The 26,885-nt window shown below is 44.0% G+C and overlaps 2 protein-coding genes across 2 annotated transcripts in view; one reads left to right on the forward strand and one right to left on the reverse strand.

The window, feature by feature from the left end:
- The first annotated feature begins 1,046 nt into the window (after positions 1 to 1,046).
- Positions 1,047 to 19,544, forward strand: TMEM179 (transmembrane protein 179). Its single transcript, XM_082219817.1, has 4 exons — positions 1,047 to 1,440; positions 8,551 to 8,688; positions 11,764 to 11,842; positions 12,698 to 19,544. The coding sequence occupies exons 1-4, from the start codon at positions 1,139 to 1,141 to the stop codon at positions 12,875 to 12,877; spliced, it is 699 nt and encodes a 232-aa protein (XP_082075943.1). The 5' UTR covers positions 1,047 to 1,138; the 3' UTR covers positions 12,878 to 19,544.
- Positions 19,545 to 23,714: 4,170 nt separating this feature from the next.
- The window catches only part of LOC309530909 (nutritionally-regulated adipose and cardiac enriched protein homolog), a 37,931-nt gene continuing 34,760 nt past the window's right edge, over positions 23,715 to 26,885 (reverse strand). The window contains exon 6 of the mRNA XM_082220167.1: positions 23,715 to 24,022. Coding sequence (XP_082076293.1) covers positions 23,820 to 24,022 — 203 coding nt within the window. The 3' untranslated portion in view covers positions 23,715 to 23,819. The remainder of the gene's footprint in view (positions 24,023 to 26,885) is intronic.

The raw sequence follows: 26,885 nt of genomic DNA on the forward strand, positions 1-26,885 counted from the left end.
GGGGCCAGGAAGCAACTCAAACCTTCTTAGGAGTGGAGGAGTCAGCTTTTGGTCTGGAACAATGCATGGAAGAAATGTGAGCAGCAAAAAGGATCTGAGAAAAGCATTATTGATAAAAAGAGAATCCAGCAGCCGCAATTGTGACTTGAAATGTATGCTTGACTGTCATTCCTTCATTCATTTTAAAGCTGCTCTTAAGTCTAGCTCAGCCTTTCTCAACATTGGGTTGGCAGATGTTGGACTACAACTCCCGAAACTTACCGGGAAAGTAAGAAATCAAGATAACAAATCTTTTACAAAAGAATGGAAATTGTTTATTGAATATTTACAAATAAGCTGTAAACAGATATGCTGCAGTTTTATAAGCGTATATATTTAAAGTAGATGAATAAATGAGGAAATTAAGTTAATTTGGAGATGCAGAAAATATTGAAAATAAATTTAAGGAACCGCAGAAAGAGGGGGAAGGAAGTCGAGGTTTGAAATGTTAAAATGACTGTAAAATTATTGAAATGTATAAAACTGAAAATCATAAAAAAAGACTACGACTCCCATCATACCTGACTATATATGTAATAGAATTGTAGAGTTGGAAGGGACCGCGAGGGTCATCTGGTCCAGCCCCCTGCAATGAAGGAGTCTTTGGCCCAACAGGGGGCAGGAACCCACAACCCTGAGATTAAGAGTCTCATGTTCTATGGAGTGTGCTAATTGGTTATAAATAATAAAATAAAATAAAATAAAATAAAATAAAATAAAATAAAATAGAACCTACCCACTGTCTCCACACCATGCACGATTCTGTGTGGGCCCATCCCCTACCCTCTTGCCCTTCCCTGCTTTGCTAACACCTAAACTGAAAGGCATACCCACGCAAGAAGGTAGCTCCACGTGTTCACAAAAAGGGTGCGGGGGTCTAAACCTCCCGGCGAGCCCCGCCCCGTCTTGCCCTTGAGCTCCTCTACCTATCCATCCATCCATCCACCCAGCCAGCCTTGCTGGGTCGGCGCGGGCGGCGCTGGAGGGAGGCGCGCTCGCCATTGCGCATCCTCCTCTCGCTCCCCGGGCTGCTGCCTTCCTCCTCCTCCTCCTCTCTCCTCGGCTGGCGGCGGCAGGCAGGCAGCAAAGGCTGGCGACCATGGCGCTGAGCAACTTCCTCTTCGCGCAGTGCACCTGCTACTTCCTCGCCTTCCTCTTCAGCTTCATCGTGGTGGTGCCGCTGTCGGAGAACAGCAACGACTTCCACGGCCGCTGCCTGCTCTTCACCGAGGGCATGTGGCTCAACGCCAACCTGACGGCCGAGCGGCAGCGCTTCACCGTGCAGGAGTGGGGGCCCGAGTCCGCCTGCCGATTCAGCCTCTTCGCCGGCCTCCTCTCGCTGCTGCTCGCCGCAGTGCAGGCCTGGAGGACGCTCTTCTTCCTCTGCAAAGGCCACGAGGAGTAAGTGGCGGCCGGGGAGGGAGGGAGGGGAGAGGAGGGGAAGGGAGGGAGCTGGCTTAAAAGAGCGGGAGGGGTCCTCCCCCCCCCGGAAACGGAGACTCCCCGTCGCCCACCAGATGCCTTGCGCGCCAGACTCCAGGCGAAAAGGCTCCGTGCGCATTCCTCTAGGCTTGCAGCAGGATGAGCTGGGGCAGTGGCGTAGCGTGGGTTGTCAGCACTCGGGGCAAGGCAAGTAATTTGCGCCCCCTAACCCGTGGATTTGCACCCCCTAACCCGTGGATTTGCGCCCCCTAACCCTAACCCCCAGATGTTGCGCCCGGTGCGGCCGGCCCCCCCTGCACCCCCCACGCTACGCCACTGAGCTGGGGTCTCTATGCAGTCCGGTTACCCCCTACCTTTGCCTGTTCTGAAATAAAGCCTCAATGGTCGGCCCCTGTAGGACAGGGTGCTGGATTAGATAGGTTTTGGCTGGGGAGGGGTGCCCAGGACTGCAGCTCAGCATAGGGGGTTGGACTGCACACACACACACAACGACCATTTAAAACATGCACACAACAAAGGAGGATTTAATGCATACCTTTTGGAGTTGCGGAAAATGAATGCCTTTCTGGGCAGATGTACTGAATATTATGTGAATGTGTACAGGCTGCGATTTCCCAAGATACCCTAAAAGAGCTCCCCTATTGATACTCTACCCTGAAACCATTAATACTGATTTACAGCTGATTGCTACCCCGCTAACCACAGCAGAATTGCACAAAAAATGAGAAGACATCCCCCTACCATAACGATTTGGTTAGGGGAAACTATCTTAATGATAGAGCTAACGCTTGAGAGAAACACAATGCTTAATAATAAAAGAGAACAAATTCATTGAGAGGTGGGCATTTTTACATTTCTGGAATGGCAACATAAATTACATTTTTTCCTTTTAATTTAATCAAGGTATTACAGAGTTTTGCTATGCCGTCCTCGCCCCTTTATCTGTAATTTCATTTCCCATTTTATTCCCCTCCCTCCTCTTTTTAAAAATTTCATTTGTTTTCTTCTTATTGCAAGGATGTTTTTTTTAAATAAATATTTATTAAAGTTTCAGACAAAGGAATTGCATAAAAGAAAAAAATACAAGAATTAAAGACAAAAATAAAAATACAAGAAAAATACAGAATAAGTACACAGATAAAAAAATAAAAATAAAAGATCAACCTTTCCATATCTTACATTCATATCCTTGTTTCCCTGACCTCCTCATACCTCCCTTTTTTGTATTCCAATTCAGTTAATTAATTCAGCAATTTCTTTCCCTCCTTATTATCCTGATCTTTGATCTTAATATATTATAACATTAAATTTTTGCCTATTTAAAAATCCAATTTTCCATATTCTTTTATATCATTACAGCTAGAAACCGCTTAACTTCATTCAAACATCATTCTAACATTCATTAATTTTGCAATACTTCTGTAAATAGTCTTTAAATTTCTTCCAATCTTCTTCTACCGACTCTTCTCCCTGGTCTCGGATTCTACCAGTCATTTCCGCCAATTCCATATAGTCTATCACTTTCATCTGCCATTCTTCCAAAGTGGGTAAATCTTGTGTCTTCCAATACTTTGCGATGAGTATTCTTGCTGCTGTTGTAGCATACATAAAGAAATTTCTGTCCTTCTTTAACACCAATTGGCTGGCTATGCCCAGGAGAAAGGCCTCTGGTTTCTTCAAGAAGGTATATTTAAATACCTTTTTCAGTTCATTATATATCATTTCCCAGAAAGCCTTAATCCTTGGGCATGTCCACCAAAGGTGAAATAATGTACCTTCAGTTTCTTTACATTTCCAACATTTATTATCGGGCAAATGATAGATTTTTGCAAGCTTGAATGGGGTGGCGCTGTGGGCTAAAGCCTCAACGCCTAGGGCTTGCCGATCGAAAGGTCGGCGGTTCGAATCCCCGCGGCGGGGTGCGCTCCCGCTGTTCGGTCCCAGCGCCTGCCCACCTAGCAGTTCGAAAGCACCCCCGGGTGCAAGTAGATAAATAGGTACCGCTTACCAGCGGGAAGGTAAACGGCGTTCCGTGTGCGGCTCTGGCTCGCCAGAGCAGCGATGTCACGCTGGCCACGTGACCCGGAAGTGTCCTCGGACAGCGCTGGCCCCCGGCTAATAAATGTGAGATGGGCGCACAAACCCCACAGTCTGTCAAGACTGGCCCGTTCGGGCAGGGGTACCTTTACCTTTACCTTTACCACCTGTATATCATTTTCATAATATTTTCTCTTAAGGCATTACATGCCGTAAACTTCATACCTGTGGTCTTATTGCAAGGATGTTTGATGTATAATGGTTTCTGCTACATATCGTTACAAAATAAGAGCAATAACATTAAAACAACAACAAGCAAACACATGCACAACTGATGCTGATGTTGTTGGTGACAGCAGCTCCTTCTGTTTATGGTGCTTCTCATCCCAAGAGCTGAAAGGCAGGGATGGCACTCTAAAGGTTTTCTCCTACATTGAGTGAATCCCACCTTCTCCTGGCTCACCCACCTCCTCTGGGCCCCCCAAAGCCAATTTTGATTCTTTTTTAATGGTCTCAGTACCACAACTGGCTCTTCGAGTGGTACCTAACATGGTGCCTTCCGAATTTTTGGGGCTACAGCTCCCATCATCCCTGACTGTCAGCCATATTGTCTGGGACTGGTGAAAGCTGGACTCTTACCGCTTCTGGGGTGGGGGCACCAAATTAGCTATCTCTGAGATATTCCATTTCTATGCTTCCTTTGGAAAAGTGGGAGAGCTAGCTATTATTGCTGAGAGCCGGTGTGGAGTAGTGGTTAGAGAGATGGACTAGGACCTGGGAGACCAGGGTTCAAATCCCCGCTCGGATCTGAAGGCCACTTGATGACTTTGGGGCAGTCACTGTATCTCAGCCTAACCTACCTCACAGGATAAAATGTGAAGATAAAATGGAAAGGGGGAGGAGATTTGAACCCTGGTCTTTGGAGAAAAGGTGGGATATACATGTATAATAATAAAAAATAGATTATTTATGGTGAGATCTTTTCTCTCCAAATGTCTGCAAGCAACCAGGAGAACTCAAGAGCCTCAACCTCCATTAGGCAAATTTCTATTTTCTTAAGATCAAATATGGTACCTCCCATCCCCAGTTAGTCCCAAGCAAAATGACAACCAGAAGATAAAAAGCAGGCAACATGTTCTGTTACATTGTCTGCAGAGCAGACAGTTCCAGAGGCTTTGGGCAAGTGATCCAAACCACAGGCTTATAATAGAATGTACCATTGATCTCCATGGTGATGTGTGCCTGCAGCACTGGTAATATTTTATACACTGCATTCAGCTGGCTTTCGAGATCTCTCTGGAGTGCTGCAATTTAGCTCAAAGTACCACAAGCTATGAAGAGGTCTTTGCCTGTCCACGTGTTCACCTGTGTAAGATGAACTGGTCCAGGTTGCAAGAACGGGCAGGGGGTGGATGAAGATGAAGCTTTCCATAAATTAGATATGGTGAACTGGCTGCCTTCCTGACATTGCTGAACTTTGGCTCTCATCAGCTCCAGCTGCCATGGCCAATGTTCAGGGATGATAGGCTTTGTTGTCCGACAACATCAGGTGATCCACAAGACTTGTCTTAAACTCACAATAGGCCTGGTGGATGATTTTGTCCATGGGCGTCTAACTAGCAGATCAGAGGCAAGGCTGTCAGAATGGAAAGGTGTGGTGGCCAAATTATGGTGAGCTTCTATGGAACGTAGTTTTGGATTACTGATTTCTTGCCTGCAATTTGCTATGCTGCCATTATTCTCTGTCCTGTTTGGGTTTAAGCTCATAAATTAGGTTAGTTTACTTATATTGCTTTACATAAGTGAGCTTATGGTAATTCTTAATAGTTTCTTAGTATGTATGTTTTTTTGGATTGTTACATTTATTGCAGTTAGTTTGATATGCTGTGAGTCACGCTTTGCAGAAAAGTGGCTTACAAATAAACTGGTGTGATTACAATGGCAGGCATCCAGCTTGTAATATTCCGGGGATGATCAAAGTGTTTAAACTAGAAAGCTGTCCTACAACCTGGATACACAAAGGACCACTTGCTACGGCATGAAACTGTTTAGATTTTAAGATCAGCCTCGAGAGGCCTTGCTCCAAGTCTAGCCACCATCTGAAGAAAGGTGGAGGAAGGTAGAACATCTGCAAAACATTCCCAGCTTCTCCAAACTTTCATAATGGGATTTGTTTTCCATATCACTGGCTATCTAGGTTGAAGAAACTGGGTTTTTTGTTTTGGTTTTTTTTGCCTGGCAAAGAGCAGACTGAGTGGGGTGTGTGATAGGGTTAGGGTTACTGGGCTAAATTCAAGGTGTTGGTTTGGGTGCATATAGTTGTATACAGCTTGAGAGATAGATACCTGAAATATTGTCTCACTCCTTCTATGACCAATAGATCACTGCTTGCTGGTGAGGGCCTTCTGCAGAGACCTCATATCAGGAGGTCCGTTCCACACAAACTAGGAATCAGGCTTTTAGTGGTGTGGCACCTGCCCTTTGGAACACTTTCCCCATTCAGACAGGTGCAGTCTCTGTTGTCCCTTTGGCTCCTGGTTAGCAGACCTTTTAAACTGAGATCTCTTCCAGTCTGCATCTGCAGTGGGACATTTTTAAAGTTGTTGCTTACCATCCTTGCCTACTTTGGGAAGAAGAGCGGAATATGCATTTAGTAAATAAATGAATCAATAATAGTCTCTCTCAATTTTTCCAACATTCAGCTGCATTGAATAGGCCTGAATTCTACTACTGTGGTGATGAGAACAACCTCTCCCTACCTTGTACTGGATAAATCCTCCTCTCCGACACTGTGCTTACAGTCTGGGTCCATCTACCCTCCCCTAGGTAAAGGTAAAGGGACCCCTGACCATTAGGCGCTCATCTTGCTTTACTGGCCGAGGGAGCTGGTGTACAGCTTCCAGGTCATGTGGCCAGCATGACTAAGCCACTTCTGGCGAACCGGAGCAGCGCACAGAAACGCCGTTTACCTTCCTGCCGGAGCGGTCCCTATTTATCTACTTGCACTTTGACGTGCTTTCGAACTGCTAGGTTGGCAGGAACTGGGACCGAGCAACGGAAGCTCACCCTGTCGCGGGGATTCGAACCGCCAACCTTCTGATCGGTAAGCCCTAAGCTCTGTGGTTTAACCCATAGCGCCACACGCGTCCCTCCCCTAGTTGCTGCTTATTTGTGAAACAGAAAGCTGCTACACAATACTAAACTCTGACAAACCTCACATGTTATTTAGTACTGATTTGTTTGCAAGTCAGAGCATGGACAAAGTATAAGCCAGCCTCCCCCAACCTAGTACTCTTCATATGGTTTGACTAATACCCCCTATTCAGCCCAGTTGTGGTGGCCTAGGCTAAAAGGAAATGTTTGAGGTCTGCCACCAAAAATACATAGGAATGGGGAAGGAGATTGTGGGATAGGCCTCTTAAACCCAGATCTGTCAGTATCAATCTGTCAAAAGGCAAAGGAGCGCCTCCTCTGGATTTTGCTGCCTTGGCACTGAGAAAACTTTTAGCATTCCAGACATATCTGAACTGGTGCTCTGGTGCTGTAAACACAGAGTTGCAGGATTTGCTCCCATAAGAGGCATCAATTGGTGGCTACCAGTTTGGATGACTTTGAAAGAGGATCCGACAAATTGATTTATAAAATGATGCATGGCATGGAGAAGGTGGATAGAGAGAGAGAAAAAAAAATCCCCCGCTTTCATAGCACTAGAACTTGCAGACATCTGTTGAAGCTGAATGCTGGAAGAGTTAGGATAGGTAAAAGAAAGTGCATGAACTATGGAACTCCCTGCCACAGGAGGCAGTGATGGACACTAACTTAGATGACTTTAAAAGAGGATTGCAATAATTCATGGAGGAGAGGGCTGTTGATGTCTACTGGCCTATGTTAAGGTTACCAGATTTTTTTCAATGAATCCGGGGACACTTTTCAACTTCAATGGATTTTGTATGGGGACTGATGTGTGAATCTGGGGACTGTCCCCGGGAAACAGGGATGTCTGGTAACCTTAGCCTATGTTCTCCCTCCACAGCGATAGGCATTAATGCTTCTGAATAGCAGTAGCTGGAAATCCCTAGTGGGGCGAATGCTGTTGCACTCAGGACTTGCTTCCCCTTCTCCTTGTGCCCTCCATCTTTCCCAACACCAGGGTCTTTCCAGGGAGTCTTCTCTTCTCATGAGGTGGCCAAAGTATTAGAGCCTAAGCTTCACAATCTGTCCTTCCAGTGAGCACTCAGGGCTGATTTCCTTCAGAATAGAGAGGTTTGATCTTCTTGCAGTCCATGGAACTCTCAAGAGTCTCCTCCAGCACCATAATTCAAAAGCATCAATTCTTCGGCGATCAGCCTTCTTTATGGTCAAGCTCTCACTTCCATACATCACTACTGGGAAAACCATAGCTTTAACTATACAGACCTTTGTTGGCAAGGTGATGTCTCTGCTTTTTAAGATGCCACTCTTTTATTGACTATGAGGGACCCTCCATATTTTTTTTTACGGGATTCTTGTGCACAGTAGTAGATATGATGGTCATCTGAATTGAATTTGCCCATTCCCGTCCATTTTAGTTCACTGATGCCCAGGATGTCAATATTTATTCTTATGATCTCATTTTTGACCACATCCAACTTACCAGGGTTCATGGTTCTTACATTCCAGGTTCCCATGCAATATTTTTCTTTACAGCATTGGACTTTTCTTTCACTTCCAGGCATATCCGCAACTGAGCGATCTTTCGGCTTTGGTTTGCCCAGCCGCTTCATCAGCTCTGAATCTACTTGTACTTGTCCTCCGCTCTTCCTCAGTAGCATGTTGGACGCTTTCCGATCTGAGGGGCTCATCTTCCAGCGTCATAACTTTTATATGCCTGTTGTCTTTGTCCATGGAGTTTTCTTGGCAGGGATACTGGAGTGGCTTGCCGGTTCCTGCTCCAGGCGGATCACGTTTGCTTACTTTGCTTTGGTAAACGTTGCTTACGAGTTATAATTCCCTTTTCTTCTCTCCTCCCCACCTCCCACTTTCCCCTCGCAGCTCTTTCTTTTACGCCTTCCTGAATCTGCTCATCAGCGCTTTTGTGGTTTTCGTCATCTTCATCGCCAGCACGATTGTAAGCGTTGGCTTTAACATGTGGTGTGACGCCATTACTGAAAAAGGAAGCATGCCCAACAGGTGAGTGTGGCAGGGGAGGGTGCTTCCCATTGATGCATGCACTCAGATAGACGGGAGGCAATAAGCGAAGGGCAGGTATGGAAGCAAGGGGAACAGGCAAAAAGAGGTGTGAGCTGGAAATAATCTCCTAATGGTATGATGGGTAGCTACAGCGAGGCCAACGGAAGAAGAAATTGCCCCTTCTTTGGCTTACGTTGTCAGATGCAACACAGGACAGAGATCCAGTGCCTTTAAGAATTATCTAGCAGCATTGAAATGGGAGAAGTTAACTTCCCCCTTTTCTGTGATTTGAGGGGGGTGAAAAAGAAGACTACTAGAGGCCAGTCCTGTATTGAATATGGCAGTTTGGACCTTGAAACTGCAGCACCCTTCGTCAAACAAAGCAAGATATGGAAGGAGGGGAAGGAAGAATGGTTAAGCACTTTTATACCACATGGGAAGTGAAAATTTGGATGTGCAGAGCATTTGATTACTACTATTATATTCCTTGTCCCTCAAAATCCAGGACTTGATGTGTATCCTGAAAGATTTAAGCTCATTTTGGGGTGGGGAACCCCAGGCAAGGGGATCCTAGGCTTCTCTATGTGGCCCTTGGAACTGTCCTCAGACCACACCACTCCATAGCCATGTCCCTCCCTCACCCAGCCCTTCTCTCCACTCTCTTTGAGTGGTTTTGCCTGGCTAGAATGTGCTGTTGAACACCAATAGCGCTTTTTGCTGGAGGATAGAGAGGGATGGTGGAGGTGAGGGAGGGACTCGTGAGTGTGCTTAAAAAGTAGCCTACAAAGGTGAATTTCACACTTGTTGCTCCACCCACTTTTCCCTCTGGCCCCGCCCATCACAGACCCATGACTCCCAGAAGGTTGCACAGAATGGCATGTGGCCCCCAAATTGAAGAAAGGTTCTTTGGCCATGAGCTAGTACTAGCCTATCTAAAAATCTGAAATATACGCACCTATCTTATTCTGGATAAATGAAAATGGGACGTAATTTGCTTCATAGTAAAGGGCAGTAATCCACATTGGGATTGGGTGGGGAAAATGCTGTTGTTCCTTTACACAACTGAATTAGCTTGGCAAGGGATGGGGGTGGGGGTTGATTTTCAGAAGCAACTAGGAATGTGCATCTAAAATGCTTCCAGGCTGCAATTTAAATTTATCACTGTTGTAGAGTATTAAAGCCCAGGAATATTGCACAATTAAGAAATTATCCAGCGTATTGAACCACTCTGCGTGTTTGGTACTAGAAAATTTTTTATTGAGAGTCTAAATTTCTTTCCCTTCATGCTTTTTTTAAATAAAAAAAAAAATCCACTGGCTCATAAAGTAGAAGATAAAATGGTGACATTTTATGTCATATGATACAGATAAACTGCATTGCTAAAGCATTTACTTTGTTTCACTTTGTCATATGTTGTAAAATGCCATTAGTGAATGTTCTGTTTAGGGCTGCAACGGTTATTCGAATATTCCGTTAAAAGGGGAGGTTTTTTTTGAAAACAAAAAAATCTCTGGACTAATAGAATATTCGGATAAGCATCCAAGATGGCTGACAACACTGGAAAGGAAGGAGAGAAAAAGAGAGAGAGACAGACAGAGAAAGAAAGAAAGAGAAGAGGCCTTCTGAAACCTCAGAACCCCGGGGAATTGTTCACAGCACCAAGTAAAAATCCAAGTTACCTGTAAACAAACCAACCCAAAACCACCCATAGGCAGACTCTATCTGACCAACTCTTTGCTCTGGAGCATCTGAAACAAACAAAACAAAAACCACACACACATGCAAACACCCCTTTCTTCTGAAGTCTTCTCTGGTGATGTCAAAAGGTAATGGAGGCTCATAACTCAGTTTCATTGTGGGGTGATACCAAAGTGGGGATTGTCTGTGTGGGTGGTTGAGTCGGTGGGGAAAAATAGAAGAGCTTAAGGCTTTTCAACTGCTGGTTTTAGGTAAGATGGAGGACTTCCCCTGCATATTTTTGCTTTATTTGCATTGCATGCTTTTCCGCTTCTCACCCCCAGTAGTCATTGTCAGTCTGGGGGGGCACCACCAGTGTTTCTCTCTCTCTGTGTTTTTTTTAATGTACGGTGCTTATGGGTCTAAAGGTCTCCTCCAGTTTGGCATGATGATTCTTGAACTCAAGGATAGTTCGTAAACTCTGTGTTGGGATACCATCGGACAAGATGGTGGACTCAACCTTTCAAAACTGCAATGTAACCCAATTTTGCACGATGGTTCCTGAACTCAAGAAGCCGATCACCACCAAATTTGGCCTGATGGTTCATGAGATCAAGGAGCAGGTACGAGGTAGGTTAGGCTGAGAGAATCTTGACGGGACAAGTTCACTTCGTGATCTTCATGGTTGAGAAGGAATTTGAACCTGATTCTCCCAAGTCATAGTCAAAGCTCTAACCACTACACCACACTGGCCAGAGGTCAATTCAGTCTGATGCAAGAAGGTTCTTCTTACATTCTTATGCCGAGGCTGGTATGTTGTGCTAATTGTGGCTGTAAACTCCCTTGTGTATCCATTTCACAATTATTGTGCAATGGCCAAAATGCATGCTGGTCTCCTATTTTATTTTTTAATTTTTTTACGATTCCATTGAATGGTCCTGCCAGATTAGAGACCCAATTTAGTTTCAGAATGCAGACACGGATGAAACATTCATACAGCTTCTCTCTTTCTCTTAATCTGCAGGAAATTGATCAAAGTGGGAACAGTTGGCAAACTATTTGAAGGGACGTTGACATTTTGGCCTTTGCTCCATTATTTCTGGTTGAGATCAAACTGCAATAAACTCTGACTGGTTCAGTGGCATGCGCTGAGAGACAGAGGCTGCAATATGAAAGTTTATCTGTGTTTCAAGGATACCAGGATGATTGTTTTATAATGAAGATGTTGTCATCCAGTTGTTATATATGGCAGTGGGCTATTGCTTCTTGGGAATGGAGCTTTATTGGACAGGATTTAGAGGTCTGTTTCAGCTGGAGCTCAGAAAAGGTCATTTGGAATTGTTGAAATGATTTTCATTTCCTCCCCTCCCCCTCATCCAAAATGTCTTCTCCCTCTAGCTGTGAAGAATTACAGGATATAGATCTTGAGCTGAATTTAGAAAACTCAGCATTCTACGACCAGTTTGCCATCACACAGGTAAGTCAAGTGTTTTCCACCAAAGTCTCTTTGTTTGTCCATAGAGCTGATAAGTTGCAGTTCTGGAAAGGAATACTGATTATTGGCTGTAATAAAGAGATTGATTAATTGACTGATCGATCTCTGGAAAGGTTCTCAGTGTCATCTTGTCTTCTCTGGGAATAAAAAATAGCATCCCTCATCAGGATGGGGTAGAAATTCAATTCAGTATGCATTTAAAGGAAGATCTATCAAAATCACACTTTCTGGGGCAACGTAAGAAACAAAAGATGGTCATTATTCAGATAAATTTGCATGGATCTGAACTTTGCAGATCTGAACTTTGAAACCAGCCAGGAGAAAGGTCACCTAGTGAGCTTCACTGAATTTTGAATTCTGCCCGTCCAGGTCCAACACTCTAGCCACTACACCACACTACCTCTCAGTTGGAGTTGGAGTCAAATACCACCTGGAAGGCACCATGTTAGCCACCTCTGTATAATTCAGTCAAAAACCTCCCTGTATAAACAGACTTGCATGTACAGTGGTACCTTGGTTTACGAACTTAATCCGTTCCGGAAGCCTGTTCTTAAACCAAAGCATTCTTAAACCAAGGTGCGCTTTCCCATAGTAGTAGTGGGGGACTCAATTTACAAATGGAACAAACTCAAAAGGAAGTGAAACATGTTCTTATTCCAAGGCAAAGTTCCCAGACCAAAACACCTACTTCTGGGTTTGCAGCGTTCTTAATCCAAGTTGTTCATAAACTAAGCTGTTCTTAAACCAAGGTAGCACTGTAAATAAATTGGTATTAGGAATTGCTTGACCTTGTTACTCTCTCTCTCTCTCTCTCTCTCTCTCTCTCTCTCTCTCTAGTTTGGCCTTTGGGCTGCCTGGCTCACTTGGCTCGGAATTACCATTTTGGCCTTTTTGAAAGTTTACCATAACTACCGGCAGGAGGACCTTGTGGAAAGCCTGATTCATGAGAAGGAGCTTTTGCTAGGAAGATCCTCATCACGAACTTCTTTCCAGGAGGAGAAAAGTGGCATGATCTAATGGGCAGACAAGCCAGTCTACCTAGCAGGTTGTAGGGGTTTAAAAAAAAATAAAAATAATTATAATAATTTGGCAGTTCTAGGTGGAGTTCAAGAAAATGGTACTGATTTTAAGAAAGGAAAGTGAATCTGGATCCCGTTAAGGAGATGGTGTCTGTATGTAGACACATCCCCATTAGTACTGACACATAGGACTGGTTCACACAGGCATGTCCATCACTCTCTCTCATCAGCTGACCTTGAGGAATCTCAGCCAAATGTACAAACTCACTTGAAAAGAATTGGGTTATATTGAAGGTCCATCCCTGGGGTTTCATTTATGATGGCCCATTCACACACATGCAAACCATCCTTTGATGCTGCAGTTGCCATGTGATGGCTATGCCTGCATGAACCAATCTGTAGACAGCAAGCTGTGTGCCACTACTTTGAAATAGATTCTCTTTCTTGGTTGTCATGTTCCTTCTCCAGATGTTTGACGAGATAAGCCTGAGTCATACACTCCCCCGCTCCATCACAAATATAATGTCATGCAGGATGCGGGCACTCAACGCTGATGTCCAGTTACGTTGGATGCCCAGTTATTCTCCGCCCTCAAAGAGGAGGAATGAGGGTGAGAATTATCCAAACTGAGCATCCATGGGATTGGGAAATCTGTATTTAGTGCCTGCATCATATGTGTGATGTTATCTTTTTGCTGAGTTTCTCCTCTCCCACCTGACAGCTCTTTCTGATCCAGTGAGTGGGTTGTCTGCAGTTTGCAACACTTGCAAACCCATGCTCAAAATGTACCTCTAAAGAACTGTTGTGTGACTCAGACAGTATCTCTGGGTGTGACCACCAGTGCTACCCACTAATAAGCCTTAGATCAGTGTCTTCTCTGGGCATTGATGCTCCCTTGTTGTGCGTGCCAATTGGCCCAGCCATGTGCCCTTGAATGAAAAGTGCAACTGAGTCTTCGTACATACTGCTGTACAGTCGTACCTTGGTTCTCAAATGTCATCCATTCTGGAAGTCCGTTCAACTTCCAAAAACATTTGAGAACCAAGGCACAGCTTCTGATTAGCTACAGGAGCTTCCTGCACTCAATCGGAAACTGCATCGGACATTCGACTTCCAAAAAACGTTTGCAAACCAGAACACTCACTTCTAGGTTTGCGACGTTCGGGAGCCAAAACGTACGAGTACCAAGGCGTTCAAGAACCAAGGTATGACTGTACATGCAAAAGCTTCCTTGAAATCCAAATGCCCTGATTCTGCAGAGTTCTGGTTTACATGGAAGCCTTCTTGCATGCAGCTGAAGGCACAGAAACTCATTTGAGGCAGTCACACCCTTTTGACAAAGACTAGTGGGCAGAGTTACTTGTTATCACTCCCCTGTCGATAAACACAGGAGCATTAACGCCCAAGCAGGACTTATTGCATCCTTGGCACAAGTTCCATTCAAATGCAGAGGGGTTGTATATGAGCTTTGCCTAGAAGACTTAAAAACCCTATGTTCTATCTACCCAGTGTCTGGCATCTGTGGGTCAAATCACAGAACTTTCATACATTGGGGAAGGGAGGGTTTTTGTAAATTCAGCCATGATGCACAGGATTTATCAGCCAGCTGTTTAGATGCGACCATTGTGGTCCTGTCTTGAAAATGTGCTGCATTGGGTCATAATGTAGGCCCTGGGAACAGGCATGGTGATGATTTCAAAGTGTATTACCAGCTACACAAACCCAAGCTTTTTCTAAGTATCAGCATCATCTTACTGATTTATTTACATAATGATATGTTTGAAAAGAAACTCAAAAGCTTGCAGCAATGAGTATTGCTTATAGCAAAACCAGATACTGGTTCTTTCACGGATATTGCCCTGTGTGAAACAGGTACATAAGTGCCGCATGAACACATTTACTGAAACATTTACTGAAGCAAAGTTGCACGTTCATGAATGAATGGAAGAATTCCAGATTGGAGTTCCTGATTCCAAAATGTTGAAAACCAAGGGGTTAAAAACCATGAGTATTTATGCAAAGTTTGAGGTGCCCCCCTCAAAAAACCTTGAATCACCGCTTTAAAAAGATTTTTAAAAATCTGAAGCATCATTTTACCAAATTTAATTTGTTGCAAACAGCAGCCAAGCTGAAAATCTGCAGATTGGAGTTTTGCTTTTAAATTTGTTTCAGTTCCATTTTAAAAAAATCTGCTCCTGGATTCAGTTGAAAAGATACGGAGCAGCGTGGCTTGTTGGACACTTGTGTAGATTATGATAAAGATGTGTATTTGGAATGGGGTGGGAGGGGAAACTCATTGCATTATATTAGCTGCTCTCCGTAGATCTTCCCAGGAGATTTTGGAGGGCACTTTTGCTTAGCTTTGAGGTTGGCATGCAAAATATATTATTATTGCTTAGTAAAATGTAGTGAAATGGGCTATAGGTAACAGCTTGCCTTGTACAGCGATTGATATATAATGCTTGCTTCTTCATATATACAAGTAGAATCTTAATGACATATTCTAATGTAGTAATGTTCATCTGTAATGTTGCCTTCATACAGTATGTGGAATTATTCCAAGATACAAAGTACAGTTATCTACGTGCATAGCGCAAACAACTACTTAGGCAGGATGTTTGTGGTTGAATTGGGGCACTCTCCCCCTTTTAGCAAACTGCCTGAGATGGAAGTTGCACTTCAGAATTATGGGATTAGGATTGGATTCAGGATTTGTTTTCAGGAACAGGCAAACGCAAGGAGGTTTATCACTAACCAAAGCTTGATACTTTGGCTGTTGCTGTCGTCTGCTCTTATGGATAAGTCGGGTGGGGGAATAAAGCAATGCATTCATTACCCACCCTTTAACCTAAGGTCCAAGGGTTGCAGCGATGGGAACCACAGTTATAAAACAAATAAAACAGTTACAACTACAGAATCGCAGAATTGTAGAATTGGAAGGGACCTCAAGGGCCATCTAGTCTAACTCCCTGCAAGTGCGGGAATCACAGCTAAATAATTGGTAAGAGGATATAGGATTATATTTAATCCTCTAGAGACCCACATGTGTGGGTTAGCAGCAAAGGAAAAATGGCTGCAAGGCTGTTTTCAAAGAGTCCCAGTAGCAGAGTTCAGTTTGGCAGTTTAGTGAAGGTTAATTAGCATCCGTCTGTCTTTGGCGGTGAAGTCAAACCACTGGAGAATTACAGCGCCTGCTGTAACTGTAGGGACCAGTGTGGGAGAGACATGTTTTCTTGCATCTGGAGCAGATGAAGGCATTCAGTTTTGCTGTTACAGATGCACCACGGCGTTCCTTCTTTCTGCGCACCTCTCACCAGTCATTCCTCCTCTGGTCACATTATTTATATATTATGATAACTTTGATCTTGCAAATCATCCCCACTTTCCTTCTGCATTAACTGTCTGACAGGCTGATAGTTTAATTAGGTTTGCAAAGTCCAAAGACATCAGGTCCCCTGGCCCCTGCTGCAAAATAATAATAATAATAATAATAATAATGCACTTGAAAAGGGGAAAAGTCTGTATTTCCCCATGATCTCCAGGATTTAAGAGCTATTACCTTTTATAAGCCATGGGGGCCACTTCCACAAGGCCTCCCAAATGCCAAAACATAATTCTGCTCCTTTTTTATAATGTCTTCTGTAGTGTTTACTTATGTATTTTATTCTGTGCTCTCCTTTCTCCTAGCACAGGATTCAAGGCAACCCACAACATGCATTAACAACAGATACAGCTAAAACACCCACCCGCACCAATTTCACAGCCTGCAAAGTGCTTGATTGTTCTTCCATTGTGGATTTTCAGACCCAATGCTTACCTTTCTTTCCATACCAAAGAACTCATTGTGTAGAGCCTTGCTTCTCTCTCTCAATCTGCGCCATCATTTTTGCTTGTTTCTGCTCCCTGCAGATGGATACAATCAGCAAACTGTTTTCTCACAAGCTATGAGTCTTGGTTTGCGTTTCCTCTGGTACACAGAAACAGAGCCAGCCCAGCCTGGGGCAAAGGGCAAGATGGCATCCTCATTTTTTCCTATATAACAGAAGATGCCTGGAGTGGCAGCTGATTCTTGCTTCAGTACAAGAGGGTAGCTCCTGTTGCCTTCCAGCACTCTCTGCTGGAGGTGGTTTGTCCACTCTTCCTAGTGGTAGGGCCGTTTTTACTTAATTGAAAAGGTAAGGGATGTGGGTGGCGCTGTGGTCCAAACCACTGGGCTTCTTGGCCTTGCTGACTGAAAGGTCGGTGGTTCGAGTCTGCACAACTGGATGATCACCTGTTGCTCTGTCCCAGCTTCTGCCAACTTAGCAGTTTGAAAGCATACCAGTGCAAGTAGATAAATAGGAACTGCTGCGACAGGAAGGTAAACCATGTTTCCATGCACTCTGGCATTCGTCGTGGTCCTCCATGTGCCAGTAGCGGTTTAGTCATGCTGACCACATGACCAGGAAAGCTGTCTGTGGACAAATGCTGGCTCCCTTAGCCTGAAAAGCGAGATGAGCACCGCACCCCAAAGTCGCATTTGACTGGACTTAACCATCCAGGGGTCCTTGACCTTTACCTTTTACCTACTTAATTGAGCAGTGGAACTAGGCTTGCCATGGAATTGCATGTCTAGCAGAAGGTGGGGTCTGCGTGGAGCCACGTTTGTGGAAGTAGGATATTGAGGAGTCCATACATAGGGTTGCCATACGTCCTCTTTTTCAAGGACATGCCTTCTTTTTCAGGGGTAGAATTTCTGTCCTGGCGGATTTTTTAAATTTGCCAAATGTCCTCGTTTTTCCCCTTTGGTACCCAGAGAGCATGCATGTGTTCAGGAACTGCCGTTCCAGGAGTGTCAAAATTGGACAAGAGCTAATTCAGACATGCGTGTTTGGTTATTCTGAGCCCGGCTTCGGCTGGGGAGGGCGGGATATAACTAAATTTTTATTATTATTATTTTTTTATTATTCCTTTACTTATTTTCAACAGCTGTCTCTTTCTTTCCCATAAAAGAAAAATAAATCAAGGCAGCAAACAATGTGATAGGAGATTAAAATGATACCAAACAATAACGTGCATGCAATTAGGCTAAAACAACAATAAAACTCAAAGTCAATATACTGGAAGAAGAACCCGTTTGTCCAAGGGAGTGCTGTCATGAGGCTGAACTTTTTTTCTTGTCACATCAGAAAGCCCCCATCCTGTGGCTCACTTACCTTAATATGGAGGGGCAACAGGGTCTTAGAAGATTATCTCAATAAGTGACCTGAGAACCAACATGAAACAGTGGTTAGAGTTTCTAGGCTGAGCCCATAGAGTCATAAAAGGGATCCTGCAGGATCAAACCATAGGGGTATGTAAGCCAGCATCTTCTCTCCTGCACCTCCTCCCCCATCCCACCCTAGGCATTGGCAAACGTGTCCTCTTTTTTGCTCTTCAACATATGGCAACCTTACCCATGCACTCTATGCTGCCTGAGTATCAGAACTCTCAAAAATCAGAAAAGAGGGCCACCCATCAAGGCAACTTTAAGGGCTTGGAAGATGTCACCTTCTATCTGCAAGCATGCAGCCACCATGTTTATGCCATTTCCAGTGAGAAAGCAAAAGCCTTTGCTTGTCAGTGTTTACATTTTGATGTCAGATGTGAGAGTTTCGAAATGTAGCTTTAAAGCAGAAACGTAATCTGAGATTTTCAGATTTCTTTCCTTCAGCCCAGCTCCACAATTTAATGTTCTGTTGAGTTGAAGATGCTGCAGAGGAGCCAACAGATGGAACCCTGGACCTTTTGTGTGCATAACACATTCCCTACCACTCAGCTCAACCTTCCTTTCCTGCAATTCCCAGTAGTGAAAAAGCAAATTCAGTGTACATTTAATGATAACTTTCTACTGGTAGATGTTTGAACTCTTATTGTATATTTGTGTACATAAAGGAGGGGATGAATGCTTCTGTGATGTGTGTGTTTGTGTGTGTGTGTGCATTCCCTAGCCCAAACTTGAACTTTTTCTGGATTCAGGAGCAAAGCACCAAGCAAGGCATAATGTCAGGTGGTCCACAAGTGGTTTTAAGAAAGATCTCTTAAGTCACTTTCTGGGAGAGGGGCTCAAAATGCAGTTGTGTGGATGTATCACATCCACCAACTTTTATGACCTAAGATTTAGAACCTGACCTTCTGAACAGATTTACTATTGCACGATGCATAACTGTCAAATTCAAAATAGTTAAGAAATTGGGACTGGAATAGGTTGCGCTCATTTCAGAGCTTGTTATCACGATGCTATTTGAGTATTTGCACTCACAATCTACATTGTCTTTTTTTGGTGTATAGATGGGCATGGAATGCATGCAAAGTGCAGGGAAAACATTGAGCTTGGAAATGCAAAGTGCTGCTTGTTTTATACAAAACTGAATAGGGAGTAGGTTTTTTTTTTTAAGATGTACCCCAAACCCCCATTGATGACCTTCTGCTGTAATACTTTGTATACATCAAGCAAATCTGAGATTGCAAGGCCCATTCTCCTTGTTTGAACCAACAATTGAGTTTCCATTGTCTTTGGTGGGGACAGGGTTGCCTAAAACAGGAAATTATTGTTTGATATCAGTTCTTTGCCCACCACCCCTTCTGGAGAGCGTATTGGGCTCTTGATCTGGTGCCATATTAAAATAAATTGTTTGAAAATTTAATGTGTTTTGGTGTTTTATTTAAACACAATCAGAATAATTAGATTTTTTAGCACAAGATGTATGAAGCAACTGATGGTTGGGAACTGAATAGTGTGTCTCCTTTATAGGCTATACGAGTCTTGCTGGTAAGTATTGTGCAGATCTAGGAATCTAACAAGGATATAATTCTTTTTTTAAAAAATAAAACCTTTTCTTGTGTGTCTAACCTCATTTTTCAGATTTTTTCTTGTACAGTTCTATAGAAGCTGGGAGGGCTGCTCCCCATTTTCATTTTCCAGCTGCTGACATGTATTAAATGGCAGCTAAAATAAACTCCTTTTTATGTATATATATTTTATTTTTTGCTATGTAAACAAGAACTGTTTGTCGCAGCGGGGATAATGCCTGAATGCGAAGAGAAGTCAAATATGGCTCACGTAATCGGTGCAGGCAGGTGGTCTCAATTATGGTGCAGAATCCACACCGGGAAGAACATTGCCTACGTCGACCTTTAATGCACTCGTACAAGTGGGTCAGTGTCTATTTTAAAAGGTTCCCAGCAATGCATCATCCATTAATGCCATCCTCCGAGGCAGGTGTTATAAATACGGTCAGAATAATTCCTTTTAATGCTCTCCATATTTTATTCTAATTTTTCCTCGGGATGTTTCCAACTGAAAACAGAAATGGTAACCTGCAAATGAGTTTCTGTCTTCAGTCAATGCCTGTTCAACACTTTTTCATCTGCCATGTAATGTTCCTTCTGCACTTGCAATGAATCAACCTTTCAGTGTGGTAGCAACCATCAGGACGCAAGTGGAGTTTGTTGCATCAGGCCAATGGCCTTCAGTCTAGCATGTGCAAAAGAAAAAGCGTCCCAAAGCGCCAAAATTCTGACACGCTTTTTCCACACAAAAGCTGGTAAACATATACCAGTAGTCCTGGAAGTGCTCCAAGCTAAACCCCTAGCACAGTTATTATATGGGGCTCACTTTGGATCTATGGAAGCTGTCCAATCAAAGTTCTTAAGGCAATTTTTCTCTGTACCACCCTGTGTCCCAAACGCATCACGTCTAATAACTCTAGTGCTTCAAGATTGTCACAAGAGCGCCTGGACTAAAATTGTCTATCAAAAACTTCACTTTTGTCATTTATCGCCACAACAGCTACTCAGTTTGGGTTTTAGTAAAGCAAGCAGTCTTAATTTGTCAGTGCCTAAATGATATCGAGCATCAGAACAACTTGGCGACAATAAGGAAATTTTGCCCACGGTTTGACTATTTTCCACCTTCCCATTTCAACTCTCTGGCACTCTATCTGCATAACCTAGCAATTCTAAAACATAGACATGCTTTTATTCTTGCAAGATTGAATGTATTGCCCTCGGCTGTACTTGAGGGATGATTCCAACAGATTCCACACAAAAAACACTTATGCCCCTGTGGAGATGGCAGTACCGAATAGGTGGCCGTGCCCTTCTGGCTTGCCCTCTTTATAAAGGCTTGAGGAATGAGATTATCACCCCTCTTTTATTGTCCATTCCAGGTCGCCCAACCACTGCCACAGTGTCCTTCCTTTTGGCAGATCAAGATGAGCAGGTGACAGCAAAGGTTGCAAGGTTTTTAGCTGGGGCAATCAGAATAAGATCTATTATTTGACTACTGATTCAAAACCCTCAAATGTATTTTATATAATTGACTTTTTATTTGTATTCTTTGTATATCATATTGTTGTTTTATTGCTATAGCCAATGGCTGATGCAAATAAAGATTCATTCATTCATTCATTCATTCATTCATTCATTCATTCATTCCTGTTCTCATTGTGACCAACCAGTTAATAGAGTTATAAGACTATACAGTTGGAAGGGGTCATCTGGTCCAACCCCCTGCAGTGCAGATACTGGTGGGAAACCAGCAAGCAGGATTCAAGTTCTCTCCCATCCTGTGGTTTAATTCCTGCCTCTGACTGTGGAGCCAAAGCGTACCCATCGTTCCTAGTAGCGATCAATAGCCTTGTCCTCCATGAATTTGCCAAAATCTCTTTTAAAGCTCTCATCACCGACTCCTGTCGACTCCACAGTTTAGCTATCCACTTTCTCAGCGCCACTCATAATCTTAGAAAGTTTCTATCCTGACTTTTCAGCAGAGGCTGGTCGATTAGGGCAAATAGGTCAGTGGCCCACTGGCCTCATTCTCCCCTCAGCCAACCCATACCTGTCTCCTGTCAGGATGATGTCAGCGACTCCTGGCTGGTTGCCCAGGAAAGTATAAAGACAAGGGAAAGTTTCTTACAGTCCTTTTTTATTTCAGACTTTACACAGAGAGGCTATAGAACCCAGCTTCTTGGATAAGGGCGTTGTCCCAAGTGAATCTCTTCCCCACTCCAATCTCTCCCATCCCTCGTTCTTCGTCATCATCATCTCCTCTATGGGTGCTGTTAAGGGCCCTCTGTCTTTGAGCTCTTTGCTCTCCTACTTTTAAGGCTCACTGGGTTCTGGAAGATGGACGGTTTGGAATGCTTTCTACTGACAACATGTCAGCCACCTGTTGCTCTGGCTCTCCCATGGTTTCCCAACCCACCATCTGCCTCTGAGCTGTGACCTCCCTCAAACCCCTGTTGTAAATCTAGACTGTCTTCCTCCTCCTCCTCCCTGGAAGGGTCAGGATGGGGAGGCGGTTTCCACCATTCCTGTCCCTGACACCTCCCTTCTTACAGCCAATTTGGGGTATGTGTGTGATGCTGGTTGTCAGCTTCCTCCTTCTCAGTCTGTTTTGCCCTTGTATAACTCAGCAGGGAGGCAGCGAATAGGGACAAACCTAGAATTGGTTGGCCCCAGCTACTCTTGGCCTCTTGGTCTTCCATTGCACAAGTCCCACTAGTTCCATTCCACCAGCAGTACCTACTCTTCGGAACTCCCTGTCCATTGATTTTAGGCAGGTGTCTTCACTGCAGTGTTTTCAGCATCTGCTAACCCCTCCTCCAGCAAGCCTATCCATGCCATTGCTCATACACAATATTATTGTGTATAATTTTTTTTAAGTTGCTGATTTTATTTATGTTTTGCTAAAGTTGCATGCCAGCCTCGTTTAAACATTTGCTTTTATTGGCATTGTTAAACTAATCTTTTATATAGTTCTTTGTAGATCTTTCATAGGCAGGGACTTTAAATGTATAGTGCAGACAGGACCACAATGTGTGACAAGCAGATTTAGTAACTGTTACCAGCATTTATTCATTCTTAATCTTAATTTTGCAATGCAGAAGGCATTTTTTTGCATTGTGTTCGTTTTTTAAAGAGTCTTGGTGTGATTCCAGTAAGCTAAAAATTGCATCAATGTCTTAAAAAAACACCTTTTTATAACCAATTTGTATTAGTATATACAATATTTTATTAAACCATGAACCAATGATAGTGGAGACTGCAACATTCCTGTAATTTTTAATTGTGTGGTTAGACACCTGGTCGCCTATCTTTTGAAAGCTTGCAGCAGCTATCCATAAGCTGACATCTATAGAATAGGTTTCAAACCGTGCAATGGATAAAATGTGATATTTATACATACCACTCACAAATTCCCACATTGCTTAACCCTCACCTCAAAATATACATCAGACACAAAGAGGCTTGACTCAGCTCCAGCGAAACACTTTTACACCCCATTGGTTTCAGTGGGGGAGAGTAAAATATGCACAGCTACTCTCAGTTTCATCCAAGCCAAAATTTGAGTTGAATTCGAAGGCTCCTCCCCGAAGAAACTGCTGGGGAATTTCAAAGGAAGCAAGTTTTGATAAGGTTATACACTCTGTCTGTCCACACATTCCTCTGTAAGCAACACCCAACATTTATCATTTAAAAATAAGTCATTTTTGAAGACTAGTCTTTTGTATGGTCTAGCTCATGGGTTTATTATTATTATTATTTTAAGACGTTTGATTGGCAATACTTTGAAATCCTGTTTGCAGCTCCCACACATCCCCAGGTTGGAAATAAAGAATATCGTCAATGCTTCAAGGCTCTTACACAATGGGCCTCTAATTGCAATTGAGATTGCTAGGAGATGATAATGGCATTATGAAAAGAAATGCAGAACCCAAATGACGGCGATAAGAAAGGAAAAATGCCCACCGTGGGTAGCGTCGTAATTTTGCAAGAAGACAGCTGCTTCATTTTCCGTTTAATTTTTTCCATCTTAAATAAAGAGGCTCTTTTTCTCTCTCAGAGACATTCGGACGGTATCCCAGAGGAAGCGTGCCATTGTCCCCAGCCCTGCGTGGTTCCATGTGTGAGGCTTTCTACAGCCTCATAAACCAGGCCCAACATTTCACAGCAACGTGCCTGATCTGAAGGACTGCGATAACAAGCTGGGTGTGAAACTCTTCCAAGACTTTGAAATCTCGCCTCACGCTGCCGTAGTAGAGACTTAAAGCCAAAAGCAGGAGCGCACAAAGGAAAATCCCCAGGAACAAAGGCAGTACGCTTGCAGGCCTCTTGTGAGCTGGGATGTAGTGGAGGAGAACAGAAAGAAGAGAGGTTAAAATTAGGTCCTCCCCAGTCGTATTGAAACACACCCCACCTCCCCTTTTGCTGGAGAAATCTTAACTTTCGGTGTCATATCACAGACCCTCCAAGTGTTCTGATTCCACACACCCCCTGTGCGGTTGGGGAGGCTGAGAGGTTGCAGGTGACTCAAGGTGACCAATGTAGATGTGTGGGAGATCTAACGCGGAAGAAGCTTCCTGATGCAGAATAGACTGTCCCTATTTCCATCTGTGGGTTAAACCACAGAACCTAGGACTTGCTGATCAGAAAGTCGGCAGTTCGAATCCCCGCGACGGGGTGAGCTCCCGTTGCTCGGTCCCTGCTCCTGCCAACCTAGCAGGTCGAAAGCACGTCAAAGTGCAAGTAGATAAATAGGTACCGCTCCGGCGGGAAGGTAAATGGTGTTTCCGTCCACTGCTCTGGTTCGCCAGAAATGGCTTAGTCGTGCTGGCCACATGACCCGGAAGCTGTACGCTGGCTCCTTCGGCCAATAAAGCGAGATGAGCGCCGCAACCCCAGAGTCGGCCACGACTGGACCTAATGGTCAGGGGTCCCTTTACCCTTTACCTTTATTTTCATCTCAGAAATGTTGGAAGGTATGATATCCATTTCTTTTTATTTGGGGGGCAATTAAGCATGCTGCTCTCAGAGGATCTCCCTCTGAGAATACTGCCGCTACCTCCTTGTGGGAATGTTGTGGATATCAGGAGAGGATATATTGATTAAATATTATCCTTTCTCACTCACTCTAGTGAGCTGCTGGCAGAGTACATTCCCCTGTATATTGCAGGAAGCTAGTTGGTAGATTCGTTTGAATCTCTTGAGTTAAGCAATCCAGCCTGGCTTGTCTAGATTGGATTTGTTCCTGGTAAATCCCTTTGTTCCCTCTTAAAAAGAATGAAGACACAACAGTCTTCTCTTAAAAGCAATGAGAAGTTTCCTTACACTCAGTTCACAGTATGATACTGAATGTAAGTTGTTCGTAGTTACAGAAGAGAGTGTGGGTTCATCCCATATGGGATTGTGCCCATGCGCTGCTGGCTGAGAGCCAGCAGACAGCAAAAGCATCAAGATGGAATAAAGTGAAGAAGAAGGGTCAAGAGAGAAGGGAAGATGGCTGTGTGACCCACCCTTTCATGGTCACACCCCAGGGTCATGCCCATCTACCTGGTCACACGCAGGGGGACGAAGCTCCAGGCCAGGTGTCACAGGAAGTCCTCCTGGCTGGAGTAACATCCCCCTGTGTGTCCCCTCTGGGCAAACAAGAAATGTATTTGACTGCTTTCTGTGATGATACTGACAGTCATTTCCATCATTTCCAACAGTTATATCCCACGCTCCTCACCACTCTTGATGATGCCCACTCACCTCTTCCTCTGGCCCCAATCCACACCACATTCCAGAGGGAACATAGGCACACAGGAAGTTGTCTTATGCCTAGTCAAACCATTGGCCCATCTATCTTAGTAGCGTCTGCACTGACTGACAGAAGTTCTCTAGGGTTTCAGAAAGAAGGGGCATGCTCACCCCACTTGGAGAAGTCGGGGGTGGAACCTGGGATCTTCTCCATCCGAGGCAGATGCTCCCTCAGTGGTCCCTTTCATACCAACAATTGTACGTGTGTAGAGATAGCTAATATCTGTGTTCAGTGTAATGCGTGAAGAAGTCACCTTCCTTGGAGGTTTTTAAGCAGAGGTTGGATGGTTATCCGTCACGGATGCTTTAGCTGCGATTCCTACATTGCGGCGGGGGGTGGGGTGGTTGGACTAGATGACCCTTGGGTCCCTTCCAATTCTACGGTTCTGTGATTCCACGATTCTATGAAGTCTAAGCAAATGTCCTACCTGGAGATGCTGAGGACTGAACCTGGGACCTTCTAAATTAAATAAATAAATCAAATAAATAAATCAAATAAATAAATAAACCTTTATTGTTACTACGCCACCTGTGTGCAGTGTAATTAAATGAGCCCGCCCCCCCCATACACTCAGTCTTGTTCACGCTCTGTGTGCTTGGCAGAAGTCAATTATACCACAGCAGCCCAACAGCCCACAGATAAAAACTGTTCTTTAATTTGTTGGTGTGGCTGACTATACTTCTGTACAGTGGTACCTCAGGTTACAGATGCTTCAGGTTACATACGCTTCAGGTTACAGACTCCGCTAACCCAGAAATAGTACCTCGGGTTAAGAACTTTGCTTCAGGATGAGAACAGAAGTCGCGCGGCGGCGGCGCAGTGGCAGCAGGAGGCCCCGTTAGCTAAAGTGGTTCCTCAGGTTAAGAACAGTTTCAGGTTAAGAACAGACCTCCAGAACGAATTAAGTTCTTAACCTGAGGTACCACTGTATCTCCTGCCTGAAGGTAGGAGATTAAAGAAGTGCTGGCCAGAGTGTGAGTCATCCCTAAGAATTTTCCTCACTCTCCTGAGGCAGCGGTCTCCCGCAATGTCATCTAGTGAATTCCGAGGACAGCCCATGATGTCATGTGCTGTATTCGACACCATCTGTAGGGACTTCCTGTCTGCGGTTGTCAAACCAGCATACCACACTGTTATACAGTATGAAAGGACACTTTCTATTGTGGCCCGGTTGAAGGAGATCATCAATTTTTGTTTGACATTGTTCTTTCGCAAGGCCCTGAGGAAATGGAGTCTCTGTTGGGCCTTCCTAACCACCTGGGTTGTATTGATTTTCCAAGTTTTTCTGCATGCAATAATGTACAGGCCAGAGCACTGTTTAATTTTAGCACTTAAAACGGTGATGAATTTTCACAAGGCCTGTTGTTTAATGTCACAAACTGATATGTAGAGCATTTTAAGA

The sequence above is a fragment of the Podarcis vaucheri genome, assembly GCF_965113315.1.
Source record: "Podarcis vaucheri genome assembly, chromosome: 1".
Lineage (NCBI taxonomy): Eukaryota > Metazoa > Chordata > Lepidosauria > Squamata > Lacertidae > Podarcis > Podarcis vaucheri.